General features: G+C 41.9%; 3 protein-coding genes and 1 long non-coding RNA gene across 9 annotated transcripts in view; 2 read left to right on the plus strand and 2 right to left on the minus strand.

The window, feature by feature from the left end:
- Positions 1-23257, minus strand: part of LOC127008579 (uncharacterized) — an 85577-nt gene that overhangs the window by 43110 nt on the left and 19210 nt on the right. The gene's annotated exons all lie outside the window — the stretch shown is intronic.
- LOC127008582 (uncharacterized) overlaps positions 1-23257 on the plus strand; it is a 93222-nt gene that overhangs the window by 13420 nt on the left and 56545 nt on the right. The window lies entirely within an intron of this gene.
- LOC127008587 (uncharacterized) overlaps positions 5596-23257 on the plus strand; it is a 49701-nt gene continuing 32039 nt past the window's right edge. Inside the window, exon 1 of the long non-coding RNA XR_007761196.1 lies at positions 5596-8482. This is a non-coding gene — a long non-coding RNA (uncharacterized LOC127008587). The remainder of the gene's footprint in view (positions 8483-23257) is intronic.
- The window catches only part of LOC127008578 (uncharacterized), a 52888-nt gene continuing 42249 nt past the window's right edge, over positions 12619-23257 (minus strand). The window contains exons 3-8 of one of the 4 annotated variants that reach the window (XM_050880783.1): positions 15908-16735; positions 14657-14910; positions 14391-14551; positions 14076-14235; positions 13584-13778; positions 12619-13195 (exon numbers count right to left, since the gene is read on the minus strand). In XM_050880783.1, coding sequence (XP_050736740.1) covers positions 13171-13195; positions 13584-13778; positions 14076-14235; positions 14391-14551; positions 14657-14910; positions 15908-16735 — 1623 coding nt within the window. In that variant the 3' untranslated portion in view covers positions 12619-13170. Of the gene's footprint in view, positions 13196-13583; positions 13887-14075; positions 14236-14390; positions 14552-14656; positions 14911-15907; positions 16736-23257 lie in introns of all 4 variants that reach the window. The other 3 variants (XM_050880782.1, XM_050880786.1, XM_050880784.1) reach the window with 3 other exon arrangements.

Here is a 23257-nt window from a genome sequence, read left to right on the forward strand (position 1 = left end):
TGTACAGGACAGACTGGTCGTTGCCCCCGTGAACCAGTCCTTCTTAGTTTCCCGAGTGGTGATCGCTCGTTGGGGGCACATTTTTCCGACACTCATTCTTCCAGTGCCCCTTTTCTCCACAGGTCCAGCACTTGGGTCCTTCCCTGGGCTTCTTCTTAGCGCCACCTTCATATTCCTTCTTCCTCTTATGGCATTCGTTCTCCTTGTGTCCAACCTTTTCGCAGTACCAGCACGTTCCTTGGAACCTGTCTGTGTCGCTGACAGCGCCCTTTCGTGCCCTAAAGCCAGAAGTCGAGTCGTCCCTGAAGCTTGACAAGCTAGACCTAACAAAGGACTCAAACTCCATGGCACGTGCCAGAGCTTCCTGCATTGATGTTGGCTTAGCTTGGTTCACTTGTATCTTCAGCTGAGGGCTGTCCAGGGCATCGATGAATTGATCACGCAGCAAAACCGTCAGCAGGTCAGGGGTGGCACCTGGGTATGCCTTGTGCGCCATGCTCTCAAGGTCCTGAGCGAGTTCCTGAAGAGACTCGCCGTGCCTCCTGTTGCGGGTTCTGAACCTAACCCTGAAGAGCTCGTTCTGGTGCTTGGTCCCATATCGTTGCTCCAGCGCCTGTGCCAGCCCGCTGTAGCTGCCCTTTGTCGCATTGTCGAGCTGAGCAAGGACCTCCAGCGCCGCCCCTTTCAGGCTAGTGGCCAGCTGTACCGCGCACTCTTGGTCATCCCATCCGTTCCGAGCTGCCAACAGCTCAAACTGAGCGCGGTAAGCCTCCCAGGAGACCTTGCCATCAAACTCCTGAGGCTTCTTTCTAACAGGCGAACCCAGCAGACTCATGGGGCTGGCGGAACTTCTTGCGGGGATAAACTCAGGCGAAACAGGGCTCAAACTACCCCGGACTTGCGTAGGAGAAGCATCTTGGGTACAACTAGCCCCTGCAGGCACTGGCTGTCCGTTTCCAGCCAAGCAGTCTTCAAGGGCCTTCACTCTGTCACTTACTTCTAATATTTCTTTGTGTGTCGTCTCCCGTACCACCTCCATCTCTTGTTGAAGATTTGTGTGTTCTTTCTCCACTTCTATCAGGCGTTGTCCCAAGTTCGTGGTCACATCAGTAATTTCTCTTCGCACTGATTCACTGCCATCTTGTACTGCTTTTAGCTGTAGCTGTAATCCTGTGAAGCGATCTTCTAGCTGTTCTTTGAGTTCTTGGAGTGTTCCTTCTTGTTGATGCTGTGCTCTTTCTTGTTGTTCTTTGAGTTCTTGGTGTGCTTTTTCTTGTTGTTCTTTGACTTCTTGGAGTGTTCCTTCTTGTTGATGCTGTGCTCTTTCTTGTTTCTCCCCCTGTAGTCTCAAGGCTTCCAAAAGTTCAATCAACATGTCGTCCCTCTGGGCAGTTTGGGAACGAGTCTCCATGGCGAAAAAACAAATGGCTACACTCCTGACATCAGTGTTATGCCGGACGTGTTACTTGGGTTCCGTGTCGCCGTCAGGAGACTCCGTGGGAGTTGGATATGTAAACACTTTGCACCGCTTCTGTAGTTTAATATTCTTCCTCAGTAGTACACTTCACTCTGACTCTTCACTTACCACTAGCTTACTATGACTGGAACTGCCCTCTCTCGCCCTCTTCTCCTATATATATCCAGAACAGTACAGTCTAGAATGTTACAGTATATTTTAGATCATACAAGAACATGTAGCAAAAATATATGCGAGTTGGCAACACTTCCCGCCTGGCGCCTGGCCGCGCCCCGCGGGGCGCGGACGGCTCGCCTTGCTCCCCGCCCCCTTGCTCGTTTCTCCGGGAGCCTTCTAGAGGCCTATGGTCGCCGGGGGAAGCTTCCAGCACAACAATATTGATGCTGAATGCGATTGTTCGGTGATCGCTAGAACTAAAAATTGGACCAACATTTACTTCGTTAACTAGATCAGCTGTCGTTGAAAAAATAAGGTCAAGTATATTATTTTCCCGAGTCGGTTCTTGAACGTGTTGATGCAAATCACTTTCTAGTAAATTTGTGTACAGGTCGAGCCCTGTATGACAGTTCAACGGTTCACCCCATCTTTTCACTGGCAAGTTAAAGTCCCCAACAATTACTGCCTCGCAACTGCTACTTGTTTCTAATAATAATTCACTTAATGCGTGGTCGATATCAAGAGTCTGCCTTGGCGGTCTGTAGATAAGTCCAATTACTATTTTACGAGATTAATTTCAATGAAGACCGTGTCTACATTGGTTATAATATCTGTTTTCACGGATACTGGATGAAGAGAGTTGTGGATATCAAAGATAACGCCTCCACCCTGTCTGTTCTCTCTTTCATGACTAAAGATGGTATAACCCGGTAATCTATATTCCGCAATGAAATCTCTATTTGAAGTGTCTATCCAAGATTCTGTGACTCCGATGATGTGATAATGATTTGTAGCTGCAAGGACTTCTAAGTCTTCAAATTTGTTACGTAGGCTACGAGCGTTTACGTAGCAAGCTTTAATGTGATTCGAGTCGGGAGTTTTGCGGGTTGAGTGCACCCTTACGGTGGAGCTGCTGGTGTTCTCGCCTCCGCGTTTTTTGGCTTTCGAAGAGCCACTTGGTCACAGAGCAGCCTCCCGAAACGGGCTGCTCCAACAGGGTTTAAGTGAATGCCATCAGGAAGGAACAAGTCTGAATCGTAGTTAAAATTGTTCCACAAGTTAGCGAACTGGACGTTTTCTTATGAGCTGGGAGTTTGCCTGTGAAGCAGGCTGGGGGTCAGCCTGTGAGGCAGGCTGGCGGTTATCCTGTGAGGCAGGCCGGGGGTTAGCCTGTGAGGCAGGCTGGGGGTTAGCCTGTGAGGCAGGCTGGGGGTTATCCTGTGAGGCAGGCTGGGAGTCAACCTGTGAGGCAGGTAACACGTCCTCCCGTGAAGCAGGAGGGTCGTCTGGAGAGGGCACAGTCTCGGTGGAGGGCCTCTCCACCATCGATGGTGGAGTCACTGCCACATTAGTTAAAACAAATTCCTGAAGGGCTACAAATTTCTTTTCAAGATCATTGTGCTTGACTTTCCATTCAGTCACAGCCTTCTGAAGATGTAATCTTTGAACGCAGAGGCGGCAAGTTTTCCTCAGCTGGAGGAACTGAGCTGCAAAACGTCCGGGACAGACGTCACACTTAAGGTTCGAAGGCATTGTTAGAAATTTAAGCGAGTTAACAGTTTGGGCAAATATTAACATTAAGTTTCTACAACTTTGCAGGGGTAACTAATCCTGTCATCAAAATAGCTAACATATAGATATATATTAATTGAAGTATTACTATTGGATCAGGAAAATTATATCCAATGGTTAATATAAATAATGCATAAAGGGCTCAATGTATATGTAAGAATACACAAAGACTATACCAACTTCTATATTATCTATAACGATACTGATGACAGGATTAGTTATCCCTGTATAGCTGTAGAAAATTAATGTTAATGAAATTTGAGAAAACGTATGCATCGATATATGGTAGACAGCAATATTTCTCAGTACGTTTTTCTAACATATTTATCAAATAATTATATTACTGTATACTATTTGCCAACTCAACAGCTGCCTAGTTTACTTACATATCCTTAGCAATCAAAAACGTGCAAAATCTGACAATGAATGAGTGACACTTAAGATTAATATGTAATGTTTTTCTAATACATTTTATATGGAGAGAGTGAACCAGATGACCATTAAACAGTCATGACGTCATCGATGATATTTCAGTGAGCTCTCCTTGTAGTCTATAATTCTTGCACACAGCTCACCACCACCCCTGTTCAATAAATTAAGTGTTCATTGTCAGCAAAAAAAGAAAGGCATTATTGCTGCCCCCTAACAAGTGCTGCCATCCCCCATCCCCCCTCCACCCAAGGATCAAAAAGCAAGGAAAAGAGAGGATATTTCGCTTCAACGTCATTGTTATGACGTCACGGAACGATGACGCCACGCCCGCATCTCGTGCGCAGTGGTGCCCAAAAGTGCATGGGAAAGCCCCTTCTATTACGTTATTTCAATGCAGCAGAATATGAAACTAGTGCAGAATTAAACTTTTGTAATAGGCTGGAACATTTATGCACCAAATCGAGAAAATTAACCAAGAGAACAGCAAAAAATGCTGAAGTTGAGCTGTCACAGTTGCTGTATTTCGTCCATACTATACTATATGTGTTAGGGATGGGCAGGTAGCGTTAATTTGAGTACCAGTACCGAAAACTCAGGTACCGTTAGTACCGGTACCGGTACCGTAACCCAATTTTTTTTTATATATCTTACTGCCGTCTGATGAAATTCCTAAATAAATTTTCTGTAAAGAAAACTCTCTCTCTCTCTCTCTCTCTCTCTCTCTCTCTCTCTCTCTCTCTCTCTCTCTCTCTCTCTCTCTCTCTCTCTCTCTCTCTCTCTCTCTCTCTCTCTCTCTCTCTCTCTCTCTCTCTCTCTCTCTCTCTCTCAATGAAATGAATATTTATTTTTTCGATAAAAAATAGGATGTATAGATATTATGGATGTACTCGATCATAGTCTAATAACAATAACAATATATATTAGCAACCTAAATAAAGAATCGGACATGAAGAATTATCCAGTAAATCCAATAAATAAATCCAATAATAAAATAATGGAGACGGGAGGTATGATGGAAACGAAAAAGCAGGACAAAATGGTGGGAGCTTGGGAAGACGGTCAGCGAGGCCGTGACTCAGCACCGAGCACAACATTCAAAGCTTATCGTCTCCACGGGACCCATACAGTATGGTGAGTGGCGAGGACGCGCTCCGCCGAGCATCACTAAGATCCAAACGGTACCGGTACTAGCGGTAATGCTCAGTGCCGAGTGATTATGAGTCTTCGCGGCACTGGTACCGGTACCAGGTGCCGGCTGAATAGATTCTTATCGGCACCAGGTACCGGTACCCAGTGCCGAGAAGAATCGATTCAGCCGGCACCTGGTACCGGTACCAGTGCCGTGAAGACTCATGATCACTCGGCACTGAGCATTACCGCTAGTACCGGTACCGGTTGGATCTTGTTGATGCTTGACGGCGCGCGGGGCTGGCTAGTCGCCATGCGGTATGGGCCCTGTGGAGACAAATTAAGCCTTGAATGTTGTGCTGGCTGCTGAGTCACTGCCTCGCTGAATTTACTGGATAATTTTTCGTGTCCGATTCTTTTTTAGATTAAAAAAGGTTGCTAATATATATATTGTTATTGTTATTAGACTATGACAAACTACATCCATAATATCTATACATGCTATTTTTTTATTTAAAAATAAATATTCATTTCATTCAGTGAGAGAGAGAAACATCTTAATTAAGGGCAGAAATAAATGAGAAGAAAAAGTCCACTGTGTGTGGTGTGTGTGTGTGTGTGTGTGTGTGTGTGTGTGTGTGTGTGTGTGTGTGTGTGACACACACACACACACACACACACACTCTCTCTCTCTCTCTCTCTCTCTCTCTCTCTCTCTCTCTCTCTCTCTCTCTCTCTCTCTCTCTCTCTCTCTCTCTCTCTCTCAATGAAGTGAATATTTATTTTTTCGGTAAAAAATAGCATGTATAGTTATTATGGATGTACTCGATCATAGTCTAATAACAATATTTATTAGCAACCTAAAAAAAAAGAATCGGACATTAAGAATTATCAATAAATCCAATAAATAAATCCGAGCAATCTGGTACCGATACCGTACCGTTTAGCTGGTACCGGTACCTGCCCACCCCTAATTATGTTTCATATTTCCTTCTTGTATCCCTACTAAAATATCGGTGACTAAAACAGTAAGGATTGCCGTACCAGCTTCTTTTAGTGATGCAAAAATTGACCTAGCCGTAAATAACTTGAAAATCGCTATATTTCACTTCTGATCACCGGAAAAAAATCTTCCTGGCTATGCAGTTACATACCCAGGAAAATTTACCAACGTGTACTTGCCACATGTCATTCGAGTTCTATTACATGGTCTAGGCAATCAATGTGAGAGGCTTGCCCAAAGTAGATGCACAATCAATCAATCAATAAATCAACATCAATCAATAGCTCTGAAGCCACTGGCACCTATAAATGGCACTGGAGGAGTTGTTAGTGTTGGTGTGTTGTGGTGACAAGTGAGTGTGTATTTGTTTTCTGAATGAGTCTATTGTACCTCAGTCTAAAATCTGTTGAGGGAGGCTGTTCCAGTCACGTATGGTGCGTGGAAAGTATGAAGTGCTTGTATGCGTCAGTGTTAGTGTGATATGTTTGGTATTTATGGATGTGTGTATTACGGCCGGTACGTTGATTGCAGTGTTTGCGTTGTGTAAGTATGTGTGTGGGTCAATGTCAATGAGAGTGTTTGTGCTCTTGCATACGTGTAAGTCTGTGCGCTTGTCTGCGTATATAGGTGAAGAAGTTACATACTTATTTGTTGTTTGATCCATGTTGTGACGCCAGGCGTTCGAGTGTAATTGTTTGTAATGAACCTAGCCGCCTTGGTGTTGATTTGTTCTAACCTATCAATGTTTCTGTGTGTGTAAGGATCCCACACCGTGGAGCAGCATTCCAGTGTTGGTCTCACAAGTGTGCCATAAGCTGTGTTTAATGTCAGGTGTGCAGTTATGTAGATTCCTCCTCCCAGGAACCCCAGTGTTATGTTGGCTGTGGCACTGATGTGGTCTATGTGTGTTGAATTTCAAGTTAGTTGAGAGGTGAACACCAAGATACTTGTGTGTGTGTACTGATTCAAGGTCTGAATTATGGAGAGTGTAAGTGTGATGGATGGGGTTGTGAGCTCTAGTGAATCTTAATAATTTACATTTATCTAGTCAGAAATGCTTCTGCCAGGTGCGCTCCCACCGCTGGAGGGCGTCCAAGTCTTTTTATAGCAGTCTAGCTGCAGTCGTCACTAGTCTTCACTGTTCTAAACAGCAAACTATTGTCAGCAAATAGTCTAGTGGAAGAGTCAGGCGTTGAAAGTGGAAGATCATTAATGTACAAGAGGAAAAGAAGGGGGCCTAGAACGGTGCCTTGTGGGACACCTGAAGAAAAAACAGGGACAGTGTCAGATGAAGATCCGTCAAGAACACGTTGAGTTCTGTTAGTAAGAAATGCAGTGATCCAGTGAAGAATAGGTCCTGAAATACCGTAGTATTTCAATTTTAATGGCAGTCTTTTGTGCGGGACTTTGTCAAAATCTTTGGCAAAATCTAAAACGATAGTGTCAACTTGTTTAATGTCACTTCGGTCAAGTAGCCTCGTAAATCGTAATGTCATGAAATGTAGTAATGAGTTGAGATTCACATGAGTGTTTAGGTCAAAAGCAGTGTTGTGAGTCAGTAAGGATGTTGTTTGTGTCAAGGTAATTCATTATGTGTTTATGTATTATGTGTTCGAAAATTTTACATGGAATCGATGTTAGTAAGATGGGGTGATAATTGGCTGGGTCACTCCGGTCACCTGTCTTAAATAAAGGATTAATATTTGCCAAAAGCCAGTCAGAGGGTAATGAGGTGGATGATGGGGATTGGGTGAATATGGCCTGAAGGATGGGGGCAAAGGATTTAAGGATGAAGGCAGGAATGTTGTTGGGGCGAGTGGACTGGTTATGAGACAGCAATATATTTAGGAGTGCAGCAACAGACAGCCAGCTAGAATTGATAGTATGTAGTTCATTTATTTTTTACTTAAGGACCAATCTAGAGTTTTAGTTATAGATGGTTATCTATGGCATTTATGTCATGACAAAAATAGTCTCTTAATTAACAATCACCGCTGATGCATCTTTACAAAGATATTCAACCTTAAAAAAGATAAAATATTGCACATTGTGGATAAACCTCTAAAACTTTTGAGTTTCTATTGAAGATTATCTTACTTCATTTATTTTCTATGGAAAATAAAAGAAAATTACCCTTGAAGGCTGTTTAGATACTTCGTGGCTTGAACCCACATGTAAAGCAGTGAGCCTTGAACCTTTAAACCTGTGGTGTAAATTTTGGCAGATGCCGTCGACACTTGGTGAGGCGTTATCAAAAAAGTGAAAAAGAGCTTCAGGAACCACTCCCTTTTCTTGTATTATTGCCCTTGTCCATCCCAAAGGGAAAGTGGTTGGCCAAGGGAAGGGAACAATGATTTGTTTCTGGATTAATGGGGCTGCATGGGTTTGGGGGAAAGCTTCAGCCCCCTTTGGCACCACCACTGCATGTGAAAGGTGGCTTTTGTATCCCCACCCCGAGGTCCAAATGCCTTGCTACATCCCAGAAGTCCTGTACCCCTGAATCCCTCCCATGCCTGTTCATCCCATAACCCAAAAAGACTTTAAGAAAGGAAAGGAACATTAAGGAATCAGTTTCCATCACTATATGACTGCAGTATTTATTTTTGTTAGATTTAGAATGCAGCATGTTAATGAAAACTCGCTGGAAAAAAGTATTAACTCGTTATGTCAGAGTAATGGCTGGATCATGGCTTAGTATGAAGACAAAAAAAAGTGTCATAACCCTGCAGATTAAAAATTCTTTCAGTGTCAAAGCATATACTGGACCTTGTATTAGTGAGGAGTCATGAATCAAACAAAAATAGAATTGATTTACATTTTTACTTTCAATTAAAACCCAACAGTTCCTTAAAAAGGCTTAGTATCATCTCCTGGCGAGACTCCCCTCACTGCAGCATTATTATCACAAGTTTATAATCTTTCAGTCACTGGTTACATTATGTGCATTACAAATACTACATATAGAAATATTAAATTATCATGTTACAATTGAGGAACTTTGTCCAGCTCAGAAAGACTAATGAGATGGTGGCACTTGCTTAGAATAGGGCTGGATCCATACACTGGTACTTTCAATACACCATTCAGCATGTACCTGTACTTGTACTTGGACTCAGGGATATGCACTTGTAATTTGGAGCACAAGCACAGTGAATGTGTGTTGACAGGTGACCAGTGGAGGCAGTGGGGAGGAAGGGCAAAGGTGCAACAAAGTTGTGGCCCAATATATCCTAATTAGCATACAGGCTATGTCAGCAGAATACATCACATGTATGCAACAATTTAATGTAAAATATGGATTATACCATTGTAAAAATATCTAAATCTTAAAGTAACTAACTGGCAGAGGTGGGCGCGGTACTGAAAAATCAGTAATGCGGTTGCGGTGGTGCGGTACTTTTTTCGGAGTCCTTGATTTGCACGATAGATGCGTTCCAGACGGGACTGTGCAAAATAAATTTCGTGCAATGTAAGGATGATCACAGGTTATGAAACCCATACCTCTTCTGGAAGTTAGCCATCCATCTGTTACTGGCGGTAAAAGGCTTCGTGTCTTCACCTTGAATACTCTCGTAGATTGAGATCGCCTTTGCCTTTATTAAGGCCAAGCTGACGGGCACGTGGGTCTTATTTTGATGGTCGATCCATGTAGCAAGCATCTTCTCCATTCGCTGCATCTCCACAGGACGAGCATACGAAGATTTTGCACCACTGAGTGGAGTTCCTGCTTTAGCACTGTCACGAATCTTGCTAGCATTCTTCCTTATGGTCCTGATCGTGGCTTCGTTTAAGTTCATAGCGGCCACAATCACAGAAGTTTTCTGCCCTTTGTCAATTCTGTCAAGCACTGATAGTTTCTGGTCTAATGTTAACGACTTAATCGATCCCTTTGGAGTACTACCACATGCTGGAGAATCCGATGGGTGCTTGGGAGCCATGGTTAATTGGTGGTAAGTTGGTAACACACTGAACGAACGGGGAGAGAGACGCTACCACAGCCGTGCGTGGGTAAAGAACAAAGAGACTATTCTATAGTCTCCTTGGTAAAGAATGAGCTTTGCCCGCGGCGCGGCCCGGGTGGCGGGAAACACCTAGTGACGCCTGGTGGCTGCATTACTGAACTAAATCAGCCGCGCGAAACTTGATTTTCTTGAAATCGTGTTATTTTAAGGAAGCTGTGTAATATGAGGAAAAAACCCTATTTTTTGACACCGTACTATTTTGAATTCGTACAATCTAAAGTCGTGCAAATCAAGTGTGGTTCCATTTTTTTCTTTCCCAGTACGGTACGCAGTGTGCGGTACTGCGGTAACGGTAGTCACTAGTCAATATAAAAAACAATACTTCAGTGCCTATCCTGGCTATCCATTGACTAACTAATAACTTGTGAGATACAAAAAAAAAATAAAGGAAGACTGGGGAAGGAGAGAGGTAGGTAAGGGATGAGGAAGGGGGCGACAGGGGAGTAGGACGGGGAGGGAAGGGAATGCAACTTTCCGAGGGAGGAGGGAGGGGACAGGGAAGGGGGAGGAGGAGATCAGCGTTATGTGAGAGAGGAGGAAGTGGAGGGTGGGAATGAATGAATGAATGAAGGAAGGAAGGAAGGAAGGGTGGTGCGACAGCTGCAGTAGCACTAGCCCGGGAGGATATGGGGGAGGGGAGGAAGGGGAGGAATTCTCCGGCGTTTGAGCGAAAACGAATGATTATTAATAGAGGAAAATCATGACGGAAACAGTAAAACATTATTCAAACTGTCCAACATATTAAGACAAAACACATCAACTGCAACTGGTAATAGCGAAACTTCGACCGTGGGAAAGCTCTAAGCACTGGCGTCTCAGGCCTCAGCGAAGAAACCACGTGGAAATTTCAACGAGATGATAATAATAATAATAATAATAATAATAATAATAATAATAATAATAATAATAATAATAATAATAATAATAATTATTATTATTATTATTATTATTATTATTATTATTATTATTATTATCATCATCATCATTAGCTCCGCCAACGAAGTTGGAAGGTTATATTTTCGGTCCGGTCAGTATATATGTTTATTTATTTATTTATTTGTTTGTTCGTTAAGTCTCCTGTGCACAATTTTGCGGATATCTCAACCAATTTTTCAGGGACGCCTCGTGTCCATCCAGAATAGAACCCATTAATTTTTTTTATGTCAAAGGTCAAAGGTCAAGATCAATGTTGTACAAAACGTCAGATTGGCCATAACTTCGGTTCTCGTCATCGTAGCTACTTCAGACTTGGTTCACATTTTAGCTCATGGAAAGACGCACCTTGCATGGCCTTGACCTTGACCTTGACCTTTGACTTTGACCTCGAAAAGTTTGCCCAAGGTCAAAGTTTCCAAAAAATTAATTTCATGAAATTTTAAAACAAATGCTTCCATATGATGCACCTTGTCCATCCAGAATAGGACCCATTATTTTTTTTTGTCAAAGGTCAAAGGTCAAGGTCGCACAAAAACGTCAGATTGGCCATAAATTCGGTTCTCGTCATCGTAGAGACTTCAGACTTGGCTCATGGAAAAGACGCACCTTGCATGGCCTTGACCTTGACCTTTGACTTTGACCTCGAAAAGTTCGCCCAAGGTCCAAGTTTCCAAAAATAAAATAATATTTCATCATATTTCAAAACAAATGCTTCCATATGATGCACCTTGCATGGCCTTGACCTTGACCTTTGACCTTGACCTCGAAAAATTCGCCCAAGGTCAAAGTTTCCAATTTTTTTTTATCAAATTCCAAAACAAATGCTTCCATATGATGCATATGATCACAGTTGATGCCCGTATCAATTTTCAGGACGATCTTTGGCGGAGGTGTGCACTCTCCGAGTGCATTACGTCTAGTTATTATTATCATTATTGTAATCAAACAATATTGATCTTGGCTACATTGAAGAGAGAGAGAGAAAATAAAGTTACAATGAAGTTAAAAAAAACAGATATAGTATATGTACTATGGTATATGTTATGCATAAAAAAAAAAATTATACGGGACATGAGATTGAGCGGCGATCATGTTAGTGCTTGCTTGTACTGCTGTACACTGCCATGTACAGTCTTCGTCAGAGGCAGTCATGGCGCGCCGCCTTGGGTTGAGTGACGAACAGATTTACTCTGAGTTATTCATTTAGTATTTAATTTTGAATAATAACTGAAGAGTCAGAATGATTGAATCACTGATTCTGATGAGTGATACCGATTGACTGATTGAGTCCGATTCACTGTAAAAAAAAAAAAAAAAAAAAAAATATGTGAGCATGCTGCGCTGCAAATGTCTTCGATAGTTTTCTAGGTACCGCAGGATCTTTTAGTGCGGTATTTTCAGAAAGTTTGTGGTAGTGCAGTACTTTTTTTGTGATGCGGTACTACTGCACTATCGCACTAATTAAGTACCGCACTTGCCCACCTCTGCTAACTGGTATCAGTACTTGGATTCAAGGACTTGTGTTTGTACTCTAGTTCAACTAGAGTAATGAGACCTGTTCACACTTGGATATGTAATATGTATTATGATGTACTTGTACTTGTACTCAGGTATAATCAGTTGTACTGGAATCCAAGCCTGGTTTGGAGTAAAGAGTTTTATAATCTTTTTATGCTCATTGGCCAATGAGCAAACCAACTCTTTGACATCTTAGAGCAAAGAATACATAACAGCAATGTGTACACCAAAACCCTTGAAGGTGACTGGGCATCACACTAGGAAAATACTAAAACATATTTTAAAAGAATACATAACAGCAATGTGTACACCAAAACCCTTGGAAGGTGACTGGCCATCACACTAGGAAAATACTAAAACATATTTCACAGCAACTTAGTAAAGCACCTCCATGGTGTGGCAGTTAGCACACATGTCTATGAATCTATGGGCTGGGGTTCAGTCCCAGCCTGGGCAGTTGGCATGTAGCCCACCCAGCTGTTCATCCTCCCCTTCAAAGGCAAACTTGGGGACATATGGCGTCGCTGCAGGTAGCCTCAGTGCTTATCTCCACTTCATTAAATGTAAACTGTGGTAACCTATGGGAGCGGTGAGCAGCGGGCTTTTTTTTTTTTTTTTTTCACTCTTTGTTGCCCTAAAACCGTCACACTGGCCCTGTGGCCCTGGGTTGTGGGTTCTCAGCGCCTTGCCCACCACACGCTCCAGGGCTGGGAGGGTGAAGATGAGCGCCAATGTAGCCATTGTAGAATATGCCCCAAACTTAACCTTTACTTACTTTAATGAATGAAAACCCAGTCCTTCACAGCCTCAAATCACAAAGGGCCTCTGCATGGGAGACACTGAATCCCACTCCCCATCTTGGCCTGGGCCATTCATTACCTCTGCAATGTGTCGCCACATGAAGGCTTCCTGTCTCACCGGTCAGGCTACCACACACTGGACTCATCAGAGCTGTGGGGAAATATTTTTGTTTATAAACAACACATTTTGTAGGTCATTTTAAAGTATTCAGCTCAAGTTTCATTCCACTGTTGGCTTTAATTGTCCAACTTTTTTATTCCTGACCCTTGCTCTTCCAGTACTGTTCACGATGCCTTCTGAATAACTTGGATTAACTTGGACTAACCCACATTGCTTTAGCTTGTCCAGTACCAATAAAAATGGAGTTTGGCATCACATCGTACAGTTTAGCTCTAAATAGTTACAATTAGTGTTTTTATAAGTTGTTTTATTTATGTTTGACACTTTGCTCATACTTTTTTAGCGAAGTAACTCCCCTAATTCCATTTTTCCCCACTGTATGCATGAGAGGATTCATAATACTTGAATGAGGCCTTACCAGTATAGGGCACAGCCAAGACTTTGCCTGGCAAACTCCTTAAGATCCAATAGTTCATTTTTCTCGAAAGTGGAGAAGAAGCGAATGCCTCCTTTCTTGTTCACCTTTACTCCTAGCTCCTTCAGGCACTTAAGGATGTCAGTGCAACGCTTGGCAGTAAAGTTGCATTGAGGGAACATAATGGAGTTGAACATCCTGCAAGACCATTGGTTTTGCTGATCATTACAGTGAAGTACTCTGGCTGTGGAACACTTGAATAACATGTTTGCTGCTATACTTGATGTCCATTTGGTGCCAGATGTTCTATCAAGTCAATAAAGTGCAATCTACTTATTAGTATTTGATATAAAAAAATAATCAGTGAAGGAAATTCGTAATTTTCTTTGATAAAATCAGAGTCCATGAGAAATAAAATTCCATATCAAAGGGAAAGATGTGTTAAAACTAATGTAATTGACAGTTTTACCAGCACAAGTGTCAGATTTGACTTACCCCTCAGCAGGAAGGAGTGCACGAATCACTCCACACTTCATCTCCCAGTCTTTATCTACCCCAGAGAGCCAAAGACTGCCAGTCTCTCTTCCCTGAAGGGGTTTTAGAACACGCAGAGGCGTCAGGTCATCAGGCCTGACCTCTGACATCACGTGGATTCCTGCCAAATCAAGAGGGTAGTTTTAATATTCAGAAAACACTGTAAAGTTAACCATAAAAGTTGCGTTTGAAAAATATAATATGTTTCCTGAAATAAGTTTCAAATGAAGGTATCATAAATCACTTTATAAAGTACCTGCATGTTCATCTTCTCACCTATATATGTAATATCACTTCTTTTGTTCACCAAGTCATTCAGTTCCACCAGAAGTTGCTTGGCATGTTCTGTGTTGGCAAAGGCAATCTTCAGCTCTGTTGTGGTCTCTGGCAGGCAGGAAAGTGTGCCCAGATGGCCTGTGAATTTAGTCACGCTGCACCTGCAGAAACAAATGTAGCATGTCTTGAAGGGAGTGTTCTGTGTTTTGGAACAATTCATCAAGACACTGCCTCAATATTCCCCCAAGTATTTCCTGTTTCCGTACCCATAACTGCTGCATCCCTCAGGCTGCAGCTTGCCTAGGTATTCATCAGAAGAGCCACATTCCTTATTCTTCCATTGATGTTTGAAGAAAATTTGCACTGCACAGTCCCTCTGTGAGAGCTGGCACAACATATCATCCAGGCGTGGAATGTAGGTCACTTCATTCTCCAGAATAACCTGCACAGGGATGTTGGTGTCCAGGTATTTGAACAGTGCAAGGGCAGCTCCCATATGGCCATCGCGGACTATGAGTTGCTGAGGACAGAACAAAACATGTTAATCTGTGTTCATGACAGAGGCTGATCAAGATGTTTCAATGTTTCCTGCATTGTGAGTTGATGGCAGGCCTGGGGAGATTACACGGCTATTATATTCAAATATGATTACTTGGCAAACTCCAGATTACAATTACAATTATAGAGGTAGAGTTGGGAGCATACGCTATAGCTGCGCATGGCGACACTGCTCATCTCCGTCCTTTTGGCTCTTTGACCCGGTGATGGGGGAGAACCCTTAACCCGACATAGGGCCAGTGCAACATCCGGGTTACCACAGTTTACCTTCCCCAAGTTTCCCCAAGTACCCATTTACCGACCATCCCAAAAGGAAGGATGAACAGTTGAGTGGACTGCAAGCAGACTGTCAAGGCTGGGATTCGAACCCAGGCCTGCATAGTCAGAGTCAGGAATACTAACCACTGCACCAGAGGCTCTTAAAATCATGATTAATAAATCTGACAGCAATCGATTTTATTATAATTGGGAGGAACTTGTGTCTAAATTTGGAGTGGTACGACAAAGTTGCCCATGATTTTATAAAGATCTGAATTCTTTCTCGGGTCAAATCAGCTTCCTGCTTCCCTCAATTCAACGGCTGTACACTCATAATTATGGAGTCAGAAAAAGATCGGAAAGATGGAATTGAGGGTAATGGTGACATTTGTCCACACTACACAGGCCATAATTCTCTACTTATTGCCATAGCATGAATTTCTCACAGATTGAGGGAAAAATACAGCATTGAATGAGACAGTATACCATTAATGAATAAGCACTAAATGGTCTGATCAATACACTTCGTTGGCAGTTGTGTGCCCTTATAGCTGTTAATCTGTGTAACAACAGATGTCCACAAGTGATTAGCCAACTTTCCTGTCACTAGTAATTTAACAGTACAGTGTTGTTTGAGTGTAATGGCAGTGTTCCCATTGCATCTAAGTAATAAGACATGGCTCGAGCTCATAACTACTCACGAGGTCATTTAGTGGAGCTAGAAGGGTGGCCAGCGTGTCATCACATTTGGCTTCCACAAGAATGTCAAGCCACTTGGTTCCCTTGAACTCAGCTTCCTTTAGTATATCAACAAGATCCTCAGCATACCTATGTAACATGTCAGGGCACTGATGAGTCAACAGACCTGTCAGGTGTAAGAGCATGTTATCATACTTGGCCAGGTTTTGATCTGTTTTAAGAAGATCATTGCAAATCTTTTTCAGCGACTTTATGTCTTCACTTTCAGATCTCTGAAGGATATCATCTATTTCAGCCTTTGTAATGCCACGATTCATCAACAAAGATTTAATCTTCTTTTCTTGTTCTTCATTCTTTAGTTTATTATTAATATATGTCATGAATTGATTTGCAGCATAAAATTCTAAAATGCTTTTGTGAGGCACAGTCAGCTCAGTTATGTAGCCACTGCTTGTCCACTCCTTTTCAACTACAAGAAAAGCTTCAATCATTTCATTGAAAGGGACTTCTAAGTCTTCACACTTCTTTTCCAGTACATCTTTTGATTCAGTAGAGAGCTGCATTGAATCTGATAGAAGCGTGTCCATGCAAACTCTGTACAAATCTTTCTGAAACTCCCTTACTACTTCTTGACTTCTACCTTCGGGCAGGGCCACACAACCTAACCTTTCCTGGAGTCGTGCCTGCAAGCGAGACTCAATCAGCTCCAGGAAGGCAATGTAGAGACCAGTTGAGGTTGTTTCAGGATTCACTTTGGTGGGGTCAGAGGCCCAGAGGTAGGTGAGAAGTGTGAGGTTGAGAGGCAGTCGATAGTGCTCACCAAGGCGGGCCTGGGACTGTTTCAAGAGGTCAACCAGCTTCTGGGTGTCCTGATAACTTTGTTTCTCTTTTATCATTTCATTGTGTAATTTTGATACAAATTCCACTCTTTTTTCCAAAGATATTCCTCTTAGCTTCGTTTGAATCTTCTTAGTGTGTGCACCAAGAACATTGCAAAGGTCAGAGAGCTTGCTGGGCCTTGTGGTGATCAGGAGTTGTAAGTGACCTTTGCTACTTGGTACTTGTTTATGTAATAGTTCTTTGATAAGCTTCTCAGACTCTGTATTTAGTTCATCAAAGCCATCCATGACAAGCAAGACCTCCAGCTGAAGTACAGACCTAACTAGGTCAGCATCATCAAATTTGTATGAAGCTGTTGGCAGGAGGCCCTGAATTAGCCCTAAGTAAGAGGAGATCCTTTTTTTTCCTTCGGCCCAGAAAACCAAGTCATAGCGTTCAAGACCTGTAAAAATAGTGGATCCTTTTGCCCAGTCTGACAGGATCAGTTTTGTTAAAGTGGTTTTGCCAGCTCCTGCATCACCTTCCACTATTATGACTGTTGGCTTCTCCTCAAGTTCAGTCTTCACCTCAAGCAGCTCCTTGTATCCCACTTCATGGGTTTCATCCATGTTCTCACATATGACTTCAAGCTTAGTAAACACATTTTCAACATCCAGCCGTTCCTTCCCTGTCACAAAGGATGCTGGATCAATCTTTGATGTATCTTTATATTGTTCTGGCAACTCCTCTCTCCCAATTTCAATAATGGATTTTTTCTGTTCTTCTCTAAACTTTGACAGCTCATTAAATTCTTTTTCTCCTAGGCGTGCGGTCATAATATGACACACCTGATTACTTATTTCCTTGACGGTACTTTGAACTTCATCATCAGACACTCCATACTTACTCCCAGCTTTTTTAACTATTTCCTTTAATACTTCTTTAATGTCTTTGCACTTTTCATTCATAACATCATCAGCAGGTATTTTCTCTCCATGAAACAATGAATTCCTAATATTTTTAACTTTTGTGCAGAGGGATTCCAAGTTTTCTTGCCCATCTTTCCATTTATCTTTTGCTTCTGCAAGCTGATCACAACCCCACCTGATGCAAGCAAATATAAGGGTGACATCGTAAGACTCTCCAGAAGGATCATTGTTGATTGTTTCATGCATATTAGGGCGAAATTTTTTTTCATAATCCTTATTGCTCATGCCTTTATTTCTTAAGTAGTCTCCTATTGACTCTGTGGATTTTTTCTTGCATCCCCACTTGAATACACAGTGAAGGGCATGACGACCTTCACTAGCCACTATCTTCATCAGTCTGAACACCCTGCGATCCTCGTCTCCTATTCCACCAGGGGAGGGTTCTAGTGACATTGTGGTTTGTGAAGTGGTGGGTCTTGCTGAAGGAACTGATAGATGTGGATGCTGTTAAAACTAAATGCTGCTTCTTCAGTTCTGCAGGAAAGGTGTAGGCTGTCTTTCATCATTCCAGCTTGTTCTGAAGTGTTTGGTGCTTTCACCCCCCTGGCTTGTTGCTATGATGAATCCTCATAGATCACTACCCCAAAAATGCAGACGGTCTGTTTGTGGCTGTTGAGGAGAAAAAGAAATCCAATTATTTTTTCAGCATTTAATTTTTTATTTTTTTTAATTTTTTTTTAAGGGGGGAGAATTCACCAAATTACACTTAAAACCTTGGGGTTAAAATCTTAGTGTAGGTATTAACAACATTATTACAAAATCTCAAAAAGCTGCCAATATTAAAAAATTCCTCAGGCAAACTCCTTTTCACAGGTTCTTTAAATCAGAACTAAACATAAATAGTTTGATTATGAAATGTCCAGCTTAAGCTGTTTACTTCGACTAACTTGATGCTATGAGTGGCTGAGAAATAGCTAAATGTGGAACAAATACGAGTATCAAAACAGCATGGAATGGAGATTAGCATGCCCCTCACATAACCATGCAGCTGATAATAATTTTCTCACTCAAATATCATTGTTACTGGATGGTTTTGGTTACAAAATAAACCTGTGACAGCTGACACCCAGCCCTGACGCTCCTCAAGAATAAGGAAGAATTTAACATCCAAATCCGTCATATATTATTAATGTGATGTACAATGGATTTCTTCTTTACATAAAAATAAGAAATCCGTCAGCATTTCATTATTAGTTATCTTCACCATCACACACATTGCGGAAGAGACAGAGAGAGGATACACTACACTGACCAGATCAGCTGGGTCTTCTTCTTCTGGGGTGCTTTAGGGGTCTATGTAATAGGTAACTCTCGATTTACGCGAGTATTGTGTCCTTGAATAGGTCGCGTAAATCAAAAACAATGTAAATCAAACAAGAGGTAGGTTTCTATCGAAAAATAAATATTCATTTCATGCACGATTTTGGACCCCGCGTAATTTAAAAAACGCGTAAACCAAACTCGCGTAAATTGAGAGTTACCTGTACATGTATGTATGGTAGATTGCCACATATCAACATGGGCTACAATTTACTTGAACTTGGGGTCACAGGGTGTGGACTGGACACTAGTGGCCAGGGGGGCACGCACCCCTCCACTGGCCATGCCCTCATACCCACCTCTGATCTGATTTCAGAATATGCCCCAGTAACCTTCCATGTGGCATCAGAAGCTCCACTTGCCTAGTAACCCCCATATTCATCAGTGCCTCACTCCCCCCCCCTAGTTATGTCACTGCATAGGTTTTAGGCAGGAGGAAGGGGAGGGACTTAATTTACGTTGCGTACTCTGCACGTATTGACCCTTCATTGATTTTGCGATTCATCGAAAAATGCCCCCAATATAGTTTTATTAATATTAATATTAATACTCTCAATTTACGCGAGTTTGGTTTTCGCGATTTTTGAAATAACGCGGGGTACAAAATCCAAATAAATATTTAATTTACACGTTTTTTCACTTATACGCGATATTTTATGGAGTGGCCACCAGATGTCTCACGCAACTGGACTCACGTGGCGCCGCGGCCACACAGCTGAGCTCAGTTCTTCCCGCGCGCCACTTGAACAACAATACAGTACCCACGCTGCCACGCTACTCAACAATAGGGGTGGGCAGGTACCGGTACCAGTACCGGTACTAATGGTACCAGCTATATGGTACGGTACCGGTAGCAGACTGCTCGGTACCGGTACCAATACTAGCCAGTCGCTCATGGTGTCCTTCATTTCTTCCTCACACGAGTGAGGCGGAGAGTGAGTGCCTGAGTTTATATCTCGGTGTTATGGATATTCTCTCTCTCTCTCTCTCTCTCTCTCTCTCTCTCTCTCTCTCTCTCTCTCTCTCTCTCTCTCTCTCTCTCTCTCTCTCTCTCTCTCTCTCTCTCTCTCTCTCTCTCTCTCTCTCTCTCTCTCTCTCTCTCTCTCTCTCTCTCTCTCTCTCTCTCTCCACTGAATGAAGTGAATATTTATTTTTTGATAGAAACCTACCTCTTGTTTGATTTACATTGTTTTTGATTTACGCGACCTCTTCAAGGGCACAATACTCGCGTAAATCAAGAGTTATCTGTATATATTGTTCAGTGTTGTGTAGTCGCGCACTGCATTATAATTCATCATAATTATATATCTGCCAGGTGTCTTTTATATTTTTCGAGAACTTATAGTTAACCATATACTCATTATATACAGCCATTAACTTGTAGCCCATGAAATCGGAATAATTTGTGGTTTTTAATGGTCAATTGTCGGCTGTTTCCGTTTAATCTTTATACCTTTACATAACGGTTACATAAAAAAAAGATTAAATATATTGCAATGGCCTCTTAATTAGAAAGTCTTGTTGGCCTCTTTGAAAGTCATCTTAATTGGCCTCTTTGAATATCTCAATTTTCTAGTGAAAAAACGTGTTCCTTGTTTGTCTTCCTCGTCCAGTCACGCACATTGATATCACCACCATGCACAGTCCCACCTCTCCCTTTTTGACCTCCCACGACACCTACAGAGGACTCGATCTAGGGTACAATCAAGGGTACGTACTAGACGTTAGGCCTTGCCTGGGCTGTTATCAGGGAACAAATATCGTAACCACTATATATATATATATATATATATATATATATATATATATATATATATATATATATATATATATATATATATATATATATATATATATATACATATACACGCCAGCAGGAAGCACACTGCCACGGCCACGCCTGCCGCGTCAGGCATGAGTCATGTAGAACACTTCGGTTGCCACACTTTGCTTTCTTCCCGTACTTGTTATAGTGATCCCCTTCGATCTCTCCCTCCTCTTAATTCCCTTCTCCATCTTTATCTACTCTTCCTTTCCTCCTTCTCTCCCTTCTATCCCTTCCACATCCTCATTCATCTAGTTCCCTTTTTTTTTTCCTTCCTTCCTCCTTCCTTTCCTTCATTTATTCTCTTCTCTTGCTTCTAATTCCCTTCCTCCGCCTTCTAAGCAGGGGCGTCAAATTAAGAGTTTCAACATCGCAGAACACTAATTGTTCATGTGCATGCCTTATTGTTAAAGTGTGCCTCCTGCCCCTCCCCGTTTATATTACATCTTGAGGCGACAGTGCCTTGTTTAGACTGGAGGCACAGCACAGCAACAAGAGTCAGCTGATCCTGCCTGACCTTGAATCTGCCTCGCCTCATGACGTCATTTCCCTCACCAAGCATAAGCCTTCAACCATCATCAGCTATAGTTAACAGTTTCTTCATCCACAACAAGGCAGTCATAAAACTATAACAATACAACAATTAAGACTTGTAGGCTACCTAGCTGGTGCATTACTGATCGAGTGAAAAAATGTATATGCATGACCGATGAGTTTAGAATGGAAGCTGCCCTGGGTTCATATGGCACCTTGCCCCACGCGGTGACACCTGATCCACTTAATTATTTATTTCTTAATTTTATTGATTATACTGAATTTATGAATTTGACCCTTATTATGAAGCTATATATACACAGAATGTATAAAAAAAATTATAAGCAGAGAGAGATATTTAGAAGCCCCGTTCACACTGTGCCGACTCTAGGCCACGACAACCCAGCGAGTTTATCATTTGACAAGTTGGTTCCTACGCTCCAAGAAGGGGGGGAGGTTTTATTGAGGTCTTGGTGTCTTGCCGACTGTCTGGGACATTCGGCCAACTAGTTGCCACCATGTCGTGCTCAGGATCCTGGTCGTGCTAACCCTCACGACTCCAAACTCCCGTCACGACGTCGGCGCAGCATTCGGCAAAAGTCTCAAGAGTCAACAGGGCCGGATTATCTTGTACGCCAAGTACGCCGTGGCGTAGGGGTGTGGGTGGCGTAGGGCCCAATGCAAGCTTAATCCGGGCCTGAGAGTCAAGACCTCTTTCAAGACATGCCCGACCCCTTCACATCAACACCCAAGACCTCGTGTACCCATAGAGTCGTGGGTAGTCGTGACCCAAAGTCGGCACAGTGTGAACGGGGCTAGAGAGAGAGAGAGAGAGAGAGAGAGAGAGAGAGAGAGAGAGAGATTACTACTACTACTACTACTACTTTAACTACTACTACTATAACTACTACTACTATAACTACTACTACTATAACTACTACTACTATAACTACTACTACTATAACTACTACTACTACTACTATAACCACTACTACGATAACTACTACTACTATAACTATTACTACTATAACTATTACTACTATAACTACTACTACTACTTCTACTACTACTACTACTAGGTGCTACTTTGGCTTGTTATCTACAAGCAAAAGATATCTACACCACACTTTGGCTTGATATCTACAAGGAAAAAATATTTACACTATACCAATTTTATTTTGGACTCATAAAATAAAGATGTACTTGAAATATTGAAATTTTTTATTTCGTTTATGTTTTAGCAATAAACAGCATGCACCTCGGCTAAAATGTCTGCACAGTACAAAATTTAATTTGAATATCTACATAGTAAATCACAATACATTATATATAACAGAAAATTTAATTGAAACAGTAAAAAATTCTAAAATGTCTAATTTAATTGAAACTAAAAAAATCTAAAATGTCTAAAATGTCTAAAATGTTTATTAAAAATATTCTAGCGATAAACAGCACGTACATCGGATAAAAATGCTAAATATAAGTCAGGAGCTTCTTTTCTCATCATCCGCCAGCAGAAGTAGTCTAGATGGGATTGAAGTGTTCTTTGATTGCAGCCTCTCATTTTTTTCAATATACGAATCTTCGCGTCAAGCCATGATCTTTCAATTCCTTGTGTATGTGCTCCGGTGTTGAGATTGACGTAATTTTGCTGATGATTTACGGAAAAATGACGAAAATTGAGTTGGTTTAAATTAGAGTAAGCTCTCCATTCGTCGGAATGGATTACTGAGCCTTCAGCGACTTCTCGCTGAATAATTGGTTGAGGTGTCTCACGGTCTCTTCTTTGGACGTAAAAATATCGGCAATCTGACCCCTTCTTCAAACCGAACACCCAAGGACCATCAATGCGCCTTCCATGGTTA

Source organism: Eriocheir sinensis, chromosome 38 (genome assembly GCF_024679095.1).
Source record: "Eriocheir sinensis breed Jianghai 21 chromosome 38, ASM2467909v1, whole genome shotgun sequence".
NCBI lineage: Eukaryota > Metazoa > Arthropoda > Malacostraca > Decapoda > Varunidae > Eriocheir > Eriocheir sinensis.